An 11,167-nucleotide genomic window follows, 5' to 3' on the forward strand; every position below is an offset into this window, starting at 1 on the left:
ATTTCCGTTGAGGTTCGGTCTGCAGTGTATTGTCTTTAACTTTTGCATATGAACTCGCATTGAGATGATTTATATATCAAAATCGATTGCCTCGACGAGACGAAGACAATTCCTTAAGAGTGCTCCTTCATCCGAGGTCATCTTGAAGACGTGATTGGCCAAAAACCACTCGGAACATTGAATTATGCCACTCGAAGTATAGTTTCGGTCCGTAAGATAAAGTCGGATGTCAATGACTTAAACATCAAAGTTATTCCATTCGACGACGCGAAATTTTTCATGCTAAAAAACTCTTTCACTCTCTATCTTGCCAAAATCAGGTGTCAACAGATGAAGCGCCCGCTCCCTTCTCTCTCCACCCTTCTCTTCCCTCCAGCTCAGATTTCAATGACATGGAATGGCTTACAGCCAGCTGACTAGGACCTATTGTACTTGCTCTAAAGATGACGTGTGGCTACAAAACAAAAAATATATGCACGGCCCAAGCTACAAAAAGATCAAACATCAATTCCTAGGGAAATATAAAAACTACTTACCTGTCTGCTTAGTAGACAAAGAAAAACTACACGTACATCCACTAAAAAAACTACGTGTACAAATTATGCGTCCTCAAGCGCCAGCTAACAAAAACTGCGCTGACAAAAAACAAAATGAATCTATGCCTGATTAAAAAATAAATCTCAATGTACAAAAAGAAGACCTTGCCGAGTAAAATAAATTAGGCAACTTACAAAATTCTCGCCCCAATAGCTTCTTGATACACCACTACCAATGTCATATACTTTGATATTTGAAATCTTCTAATTATCACATGAGTAGACAAATATACATAAATTGTTATGCATAAAAAATATGAATATAATCATCTTAATAAATATCAATTGAAAGAATATCATTCTGCAAAGGCAGATTCTTGAATAGGATTGTTTCACAACCGCATCCATTAATTTAAAAGTTTACTATCTAATATGATGCTAGATAGATAAAGCCTCAATTAAGTATAACATTGTGTTTGTTGGTTAAGTTAGGAGCACTTACTAAGGTACTAAAAGAGAAATATATATTATATATGGTTTGAGTAGCATTGTAGTAGTGGTGCATATACATATGCGCACAACAATAAAGTAATATATAGGTATGCAAAATTATGCCTGAGCGTAAAATGGTTTATCGTGCGCGCTGACCCATGTTGCAAGTTCCACCGCGTTCTGCCTGGCTAAACCGACCCTACCGTGGTGCGTGCAGGTTCCATCCCACGCTGCATTACCAAATCAACCGTAATTTCCCATCCCTCTGTAGTAATCTTAACCATATGTGTTACGATTCTCAAGTCCATACTAGTTGAAACTAGAAGAAACTATCTCTGTGTGGTAATAGCATGCATTATATAGTAATAACATGCACTCTTTGTAGTAAAAGCATTTACTAGCAATCCCACGTGCATTTGGCAATCAACAGTGATTTGGCATCCATCAATAGTAATCGAGCCATATGGTTTACGATTCCTATATACAGTACCAGTGATCGAGCCATACTAGTTAATTGTAAAAAATTGTCTTTGTGAGGTAAGAGCATGCATGTGTGTGGTAATAGCATGCACTCTTTGTAGTAAAAGCATCACTAGCCATCCCAGGTCGCTTCAGATGAAATGTAATTCGACATCCATCAGTAGTAATCTAGTTGTATGGTTTACGATTGCTAGGTCCATGCTAGTTGGTAGTAATCTCATCCATTTGTGTAGTAACATCATGCACTCTATATAGTAAAGGCATTATTTCAACTTGTGTAGTAAAGCATTTACTAGAAGCAACGATCTAATGATCTTTTTCATGGAAGCATTACTATGTGCACAACTTCATTTACGAGGAATCATATATATAAAAGGAAAGTAGGTTGGCTGTTTTGCATGGAGTGCTCCATGGCAACCGTAACTCATTTAATTTTGTTACGGTGCTTGCCAGAAATTTGACCGTGGTTAGCATGTTGGCCGATTTGCGGGGCTTGCTACTATGACATGAAGGCTTCATTCAGACCAGTGATGATACTTTGCGCAACATAAATGGGAAAGTAGAGGCACTCTTCCATATAATGAGGTTTATAATGTATGTGTTTATATTGTACTATAATTGTTTGAATAACTTAGCATATGTTCAGATGTATGATATCTGTAATTTAAGCGCTTGAATTTTAAATATAAATATAATATTCGCAGCCGCAACTACCATATTCGCAGCAGCAACCATTTCGACCACAACAACCATATCCACAACCGCAACCACAGTATTCGCAACCACAACAACCAATTTCGCATCAGCAGCAACAGCAACAACAACAACAACAACAACAACAACAACAACAACAACAACAACAACAACAACAACAACAACAACAACAAATCCTTCAACAAATTTTGCAACAACAACTGATTCCATGCATGGATGTTGTATTGCAACAACACAACATAGCGCATGGAAGCTCACAATTTTTGCAACAAAGTACTTACCAGTTGTTGCAAGAATTGTGTTGTCAGCACCTATGGCAGATCCCTGAGCAGTCGCAGTGCCAAGCCATCCACAATGTTGTTCATGCTATTATTCTGCATCAACAAAAAAAACAACAACAACAACCATCGAGCCAGGTCTCCTTCCAACAGCCTCAGCAACAATATCCATCAGGACAGGGCTCCTTTCGGCCATCTCGGCAAAACCCACAGGCCCAGGGCTCTGTCCAGCCTCAACAACTGCCCCAGTTCGAGGAAATAAGGAACCTAGCGCTACAGACGCTACCTGCAATGTGCAATGTCTACATCCCTCCATATTGCACCATCGCGCCATTTGGCATCTTTGGTACTAACTGAGAAGAGAATAACTCTAGTACTAGATATATGAAACACCGTTTTCTTAGTCCATGGTTTGGTCGTTGTAGCGGTGAAAAAATAAAGTGACATGCACTATCATGTAAGAACCCGAACTATACTAGTTCAAACTTGGGAATAAAAGACAAACAAAGGTCTTGTCTACATATTTACGTTGCATTAATCTAAAGATAACAAAATGAGTCTGAAATTTGAATTAAATTGAAGTATTTTCTTGGCCTTTCAAATTGAGTATTATTAAAGTAGTAAGGACTATCCACATCCTTGGCTTGCCCCTGATCAATTATTTCCAGAGAAGCATTCAATTCATCAATCAATTACATTGATTTTTTTGGCTGGTACTTCTCCTCAACATCAGTATATTCATTGTGGCGGCAAGAATGAGGTACCGGTGCTCTAGAGGAGTGCCAGCTAACTGCCTCTCATGTGAAGGGGTACGGGCGCGGGAGAGGTATTTCTTGTGGGCCAAGGGACTAAGAAGCGACTATGGCACTGGTACAGATGCTCACAATGCCCCATAGTTTGTTTTTGGTTTACAGGAAAATGCACATCCATACCGGCCTGGGGAATATAGGACCGTATTGGATGGAAAACCATGTACGGATGGTTGCGAGTGGTTTGAGGGTTAGCTTTTGTAACTCTCGGTTAGTTATTCTATAGCAATTCCCTGCTAATGATGTCACGTCACCACGATTACTGTTGTTAGCCTCACAATTATTCAATCCCAATCAAATTCAAATTCAAAATAAAGGCAAACATCAAAATTTTCAAACATTAAAACTAAAATCTTTGAGAGGTGACAAATAATGCATAAGTAATTATGGTGGAGAAACCACACTTTAATAAAATGTTTAAATACTCTAAAATGAAAAAAAACAATGGCTTAAACTATTATTTAAATGCTTTTAAAATAGTAAAAATGTTCTAACTAAATTAATTGGGTACCAAACTTTTGGTGGCAATGGTATATTTAGTAGAACTAATTTAGATGCTAATTATATAATTTACAAAATTAGAGTAAATTGAAAAATAGGATAAAATAGAAAAGGAAAGACAAAACAAATAAAAGCAAAAGGGGGCAACCCCTCACTGGGCCTCGGCCTAGCTAGCCACTGGCTAGCTAGGCCAGCCCCGCCGCCTCCCTTAACCCCCTCCCCCCCCCACTCCCCCATCAGACCCTAGCTCGATCGCCCCAGTTCCCCCACACCCCCTTGTCAGCCTCCCACCTCTTGATCTCATCTGGATCGGGGAGGGGATCGCCCCCATTGACCTCGTCACCATCGCCGGATCGCCCACCGGCGTCGCCAGACCTCCTCCCCGCCGCCCATCTCCGGCTCACCTTCCCTCTCACTCCTCTTCCCCGACCCGATCTGGATCGGGAACAGGCAATGAGCCTGACACCCCCCCCCTTCACAGGCGTCGTCACCGTGCGCCACCACCACCGCCCGAAGACCTCGCCGTCACCGGACCTTGCGTCGCCTCCTCGTATCCCTCCCGACTCGCGTCCTCAAGCCAGGCCGACCCCCTTCTCGGCAACGCTGTGAGCCGCCCCCCGTTTCCATCCTCTTTCCACCACGTTCACCACGACGCCCGCCGTGCCCCTTGTCGCGCGCACGCCCACCACCGCGCCAGCCCCCGCTCCGCGCACGACCCTAGCCGAGCCCGCGCCGTGATCCCCTTGTCCGCCCCGCCTTCGTCCCGCGCTCGCCGCGGTCCCGATGCTCCCCCGCGCCCTCTTTCGGGGGCGCCGGCTGCCCCTGTCCTGCTGCTCGCCGCCGCGCCGTGCCACCGCTCTACTGCTACGTTACTACTGCGCTGCGGCCGCCGCCCCTTCCTGCTGCTTCGCCAGCGCCGAAGCTCCTGGTTTGCTCCGCCGCTGCTCATGCTTAACCGCCAGCCTAAACGGCCTAACCCCCCCGGCTAATGAACCCCCACTAACCCACTGACACCGGTACCCACATTCCCTAATTAACCATTTTTTGGAATTTTGATAATTTTTATAAAAGGATGAACATATTTAAAAGCATTATTTTTTTAAAGAAAGAAGAATCTGAAACACTCTGTATCTTAAAAAACACGCTCGGTGTCTGCCATTAAAAAAAAGATTGTTGATGTCCATACCAGGTAGTATAAAGTTGAGAAAGTCATAGGGATATCCTTTGATGGTGCCTCCTTCAACTTAGCACTACCATTGAGTGAAACAAAAATGGTGTAATTGTTTTTAGCAGGATATACAAATGATGGAATTGTTGTATACTATTCGAGAGTTCAGGGGGAAAAATATGATAGGCCCCTATCCAATAAACATTCCTCAAGACTCTTGTTCACATGGTCACAACATGTTCTAATATAACCAATTCCAGCACTCCCCATCACGGCTAAATTTCATATTGATGCACCATTGTCACATTCTCTCTACTCTTCATTCCTCCCTCTCTCCACCCTGTCTCACCAATGATGTCGGTGGCATCCAGAGTTGAGGAATATCTTAATTGTTAGCAAGTCCAGTTAGCTCCAAATATCTTCTCCCTTAAGAAATATTTATTTCCAATATTTCACTCATTTTTAATTATTGTATGTGACGATGTATTCATAAGATGTGGTAGGCACGAATATTAAACTATGACAGTAAAAACAAACAACGTCAACTAATTAGGGCAACTCCAACGCGCCGACACAAACTGTCTACATGTGTCCGTTTGGGCCACAAATAAATCACGGCCCAACACGACGACACAAATGGACGAGCGTTTGTTTTTTGTCCGCTTGAGATCTTTTTCATACCTAAATTTGGGCCGGGTTTGCGTCGGCGCGGACAAGAAGCAGACACGGGGGACACCCTCCCTTGTCCTCCCCCTGGCCTGCGAGTAGGTGGCACATTGGCCATTGCCCTTCTCTTCCATCGACAACCACCACACCTGGCTACCTCTCCCTCGCTGTTGCCGCCCGGTTCCCGTGCCCAGGCCGCCCCTCGCACCCACATACCACCCCAGCAGCAAGCCATACCTGACGACTATTCTTGCCGGCGTTGGTGGATAGTTTTCGCCGCCGTTGTAGCACCCCAACGTCCAGGCCACCCCTCACCTCCACCGCCAGCAGCAACACTCCCAGCGCGGCTACTATGAGATTTATATTTTATCTTTCAAATATATTTATGCTAATTTTAATTTTATTTGATTTGTAAACCATGAGATTTTATTTGGTTGTGAAACTATGAAATATTTGTATTTCGTTGAACTATGTGAACTTTGGACAATTTTTTTATATATACAAAAAAAGCTGACTGGATACCGGCCGCACGGATGAAAATGTGTCAACGCGTTGGGCACACTACCAATCAAAATGTGAATAGGGTGAACAAAGCCAACAACACCGACCCAATGGACAAAAAATGACAAAATCCGCTGTGTTTACGTCGATGCCTTGGCGTTGCCCTCATACCAGTGCTCATTTAGAAAAAAAATATCAATGCTCATTTAGGCCAAAAAAAATTGCAATCGGTGCTAGTGCTAGCACCTTCTGGTCGGCGCAGCCATTGAAAAGAACAAATCCACACCAACAAATTCCCACCGAGAAGCTCTCCACTGCATGTACTTTTTATTCTGCATCTCCATTCCTCTAGAGCAGCGGCGCTCTTTTCCTCTTCTATCCATCCATCCAGCGAGCCCACGAACCCCATTACTCCATGAGTGCTGCTCTTCTATCTATCTGTGCTCCAGCCACACCACACACGCGCCCGTGTCTTCCACAGCTCACGCCGTGGCGTTCCCCTATCTCTTCTTGCTCGTGGCGTCCAGATCGAGCACGGATGCGCGTGGTAAGCTCCTCCCACCCCGCCCCTGATCCCCTCTTTTGGTGTTTGTTCCGTTGACCCCATCTCTCTCTCCTGATTTCCCAGGCCCGTTGACCCCATCTCTCCGATTACCCGGGCCGTATCGCGCGCGACCGATGGCTGCTTCATGTTCGTTGGCTGGGCCTGTGCGCACGGGGCTGGCTGAGCGTGTGGCAGAGGCACGGCAGCGGTGCCCTGCTCAGGGTCGACCTCGGCGGCTGCTTGACGTGGCCGCGTGGATCTGGCGCCTGTTATGGGGCTTTGGGCCCAGATCTCGTTGGTGGGCGCTTGGATGAATTTTGCTGAACCATCATCTCGACTCTCTCTTCTTCAAGAAACAAAACATGCACTCCGAAGTGAGAGGCGTAAGAAAACTCCATTTGTTGCAGCCGTAAGGGAGGCATGGCTCGCCACAGCGGCATCCTCCTCATCCTGATTCTCCCCGTTATCGCCGGCACGGCGTCAGGGTCCACCTTGGTGGGTGACAGGTGCGCCGCGGGCTCGCAGTCCTCGTCTAGCGCCGGGATGCGCAGCGCCTCCTGCTCCCCGGTAGCCGGGGCCCCTCCTCCGCCACGTCTGCATACGAAGAAACGGAGGACACGCCAAAGGGATTTTTTGTTTTACCGAATCATTTTTCCCAAAGCCACTTATGTAGGTAGTGCGGGTTCAATTTCCAAAAAAAGAAGGGCCTTTTTGTAAAAGTGCCATGACGGGTGTGCGGGCAGAAGCAATAGATGCTTTATTATTAGGTAAAGATACAACGTCGGCTACGTGGAAGCCGACTGGCTTCAGTCGGCCATGGGTAAGCCGATAGGCCTCAATCGGCCGTGGGTAGGCCGACAAGTCGAAATCACTAATTAAGAAGTACTCGTTGCAAAGAACACTTCACTTTCCCAGGTTGCGACAAGTGATGCACATGCAGCACGCCACTTGTCGCAACCTGGAAGTTTTCCTTTTTTTCGTAGATTCGTTTATTCAAAATGTTTTAAATCGTATGTCCAAATCTCGAACCATTTTCATCATTAGATTCCTCACGTCGAGATCTTCAAAACTAGATCCCATATTGATAGGTTTTGACGAACTTTTTTTCATGAAAAAAACCGGACGAAAAAACCGAACCGGGAGCACGGTTTTTTTCCTTTCTGAAAGAGGCACGCCCATGCCTCTTGCGAAATCACACCCGTGCCTCTTGTGGAAACAAAACCATGACTATCGTGAAAGAAAAAAAAACAGAAAACACGTTTTTTTCCATTTTCGAGAGGCACGACCGTGACTCTCGCGAAAGCACAACCATGCCTCTCGCGGAAGCAAAACCGTAACTCTCGCGAAAGAAAAAAAAATAAAAAACGCGTTTTATTTTTCCTTTCCGAAAGGCACGGCCGTGATTTTCGCTAAAGCACAATCGTGCCTTTTGCGAAAAAAACCGTGACTTTCGCGGAAAAAGAACGTGTTTTTTTCGTGTAATTTTTTTTTATCGAAAAGCTAAGGAAGACCGGAAGAAAACCAAAACGTCGAAAAAACCCAGGAAAAAAACCCTTTAAAAGCCGAAAACGTGTGCAGAAAAAAAATCCAGAGTGAGTGTCCAGAACGTGACACGTGGCGAATGACTGAGAACGCACCAAGTGACGCTGATCGTTGCGAGACTCCCGAAGAAACTTAACCATTTGCTCCACCGACAAGTGGCCGTCCCCCGTCACTGCCGCTCCACTCGGCCTGTGGGGCGTCCAGTCGGGCCCTGGGTAAGCCGATATTTCCCAGCGAGTGCTCCTATACGCCGCTCGCTGCGGCAAGATGTCCCTGTTTCGCACAGGAGGAGGTTCGCGTGGGCCGGGCCATTCGATGTCCTTCGCCGAATGAAAGAGATGCCAAAAATAAAGGGAGCGACAGTTCCAGAATCGAACCCGCAATCTCTTCATGTGCACGCTATGCCATTAGCCACTCCACCGGGTGAACTATTTGTGACAGAGGGCAGCGCCAATATAAAAATACCAAACAGAAGTAGCACAAAAAAAAACAAGTTCACAAAATTCCATAAAACATGCGGGCGAGGGATTAAACTTGCGGGTAGCATTTTTATAATTTTAGAAATAATTTTAAAAAGCATGAACCTTTTTTCAATTTGTGCACAAATTTAAAAAAACTGTAATGTTTCTTCAATATGTGAACAAATTTAGAAAAAGGAACTTTTTTTTAAAATTCGCAAACATTATTGAATTTTGAACAAAATTAAACACGAGAACATTTTTTTGCATATGTCAACAAATTTTGAAACCAAAAATGTTTTTTCAATTTGTGAACATATTTGAATAACAGGAAGAATTCTTGAAATTCCTGAACATCTTTAAATTTATGAACAACAATTGGAACAATTTTTGAAATTCCCCCAAAAAAATTATGTGCGAAAAAAATTTAAACATGTGACATTTTCTGAATTTGTGAACAAATTTTGAAACTGGGATTTTTCTTGAAACAAAATAATTTTTGTTTTGTGAAATAACATAAAAAGGTGAACAATTTCTGAAATGAAGCGAACAATTTTTCCAAGCATGAACATTTTTTGAATCTTTAGAACAAATTTCGAAATGGAGAACAAATTTGGAAGCACGAACATTTTTTGAATCTTGAGAACAAATTTTGAAACAGAGAACAATTTTGAAAATCTCAAACGAAATTGGAAGCGCGAACATTTTTTGAGTGCGTGAACAAAAAATTGAAATCCAGAACATTTTTTGAATTTCGAAAGTTTTGAACTTTTTTTGTAACAAGAATTTTTTTTGAATTTTGAGAACATTTTTTCAAAATTTGAACACTTTTTGGAAACACGAACAAAATTTTACATATTTTCAAAAAAAGGAGAAGAAAATAAAAAGAAAGAAAAAAACCAAAGAAAGAAAGAAACAGAAAAAACAAAAAAAAGAAAAGAAAAAAACAGAAATAACTATAAATGAAAATAATAAATAAAATAAAAAAGAAAACCAGAAAACCCGGTTCAAGAGCCTTCTGGAAGGTTCCCAAAACCGGCCAGAAAGCATCCAGAAGGTTCCCAAAACCGGAAAAAGATCTAACATGAAAAAGAGCTAACTGGGCCGGCCCAGTTACTATCGAATCTGTGCGGACCTGTGCGGTAGGTGGACAATTCGCCGCATAATGCGGCGAATAGGGTTTTCCATGGCCCAGTCGGCTTCGCGGAGGCCGACAGGAGGCTGGTAATTATATTAGAGCTTTGCGTTTGTAGACGAGGATGACCGGCCTCGGCAACACACGTAACTAGCTAGCCTCGTGCTTGCAAATTACTACTGCTGCGTATTACTACATGCATGCATGCCATGATAATTGATTGCTCGCCTAGACAATTAACTTGGACATGCATGCATCGACTGCTTGGACGGCAAAAAAAAAATGCTGTTCTCTTGATACATTAGAGCTTTTGCGGCCAGCATTTCCCTTGTTCCCCCCGCCCCCGCGCTGAAGACCCAGCCCCAGATCGGATCTGGCTCGCCACGGCCTCTCCACCCCGCCAACCGCCTGCACCGCGTCTTGCCGGTCCTGCGCAGCGGCACGGCCACCTCCGTGGTGATCCCCCCCCTCCCCCCATCCGCCTCTTGACCCCTGTGGCGCAGCCCCTCGTCTTGCTTCCATCCATGGGGCGGGCACGACCCCCCCCCCCCTCCCGGTCTTGGGATCCTTTGGCAGGATGCTAGAAGCTTCACGGTGGATATTTGGCGACACCGCACCGGTCCCGGCCTCCATGGACCTGCGTTCTCCAGTGTCCTTGTCTGCCGGCGTCCTACTGGCGCGGTTTCGGCCCGATGCACTGACTGTTGCGCCCCTTCCAGGTTCGGTTCGCCAGCGCTTTGGTGGCTCCGTCTCAGGCAGCCCGGATCTACGTTCCCTTTCGGCTCCGGATTCCTGGTGGCATTGACCATCATCCGTCCATCCGTGTTGGCTCTCTACCCACTGCCTCTCCGACCCCGTCCATCTACAAGCCATGCCGGTTCCAAAGCTCGCGTTTTTCGTCGCCGACAGGTGCGGCCCTACCCCCTTACGAGGTAGCGGTCGACAAGCACAGGCTGTCTTCGGCATCTTCAGATCCTCATCTGGCGACTTTGGGATTGCTCAGACTCAGGCCAGGCAAAATCCATGCTCGGCTTGCCAATGCTGGCAGCGGCGACACTCGTGGGTGTCATTTTCCTTTCTGAAGGCGCTGCCTTGGCCTTGATATGTGCCCCTCGTCGAGCAGCAGGGTAAACCCTTGGTCCAGTTCTCCGGATCGGATGGCGGCGGCGTCACGATGTCGTTGGCGCTATCTTGCTAGCTCGTTATGTCCCGGTCTTGGACTTCAAGATGCTTGACGTCCTCCTGATTTGGTTTGCTCCTCCAATTTTAGTTTTGGTGGGTTTAGTTGTGTTTCACCCTGTTCAGGCTAAGCACCCGGTCTTGCTCTGCCCCTGGCACCATGT

At 45.3% G+C, this 11,167-nt stretch overlaps 1 protein-coding gene across 1 annotated transcript; it reads left to right on the forward strand.

Annotated features, from left to right (window-relative positions):
• Window positions 1–2,203: 2,203 nt before the first annotated feature.
• LOC125513511 (alpha/beta-gliadin clone PTO-A10-like) lies at window positions 2,204–3,019 on the forward strand (the record flags this gene model as incomplete). Its single annotated transcript, XM_048678640.1, has 1 exon — window positions 2,204–3,019. A coding segment is annotated over one exon (654 nt), but the record flags the coding sequence as incomplete, so codon positions are not given.
• Window positions 3,020–11,167: the final 8,148 nt, after the last annotated feature.

This window comes from Triticum urartu, chromosome 6 (genome assembly GCF_003073215.2).
Source record: "Triticum urartu cultivar G1812 chromosome 6, Tu2.1, whole genome shotgun sequence".
Lineage (NCBI taxonomy): Eukaryota > Viridiplantae > Streptophyta > Magnoliopsida > Poales > Poaceae > Triticum > Triticum urartu.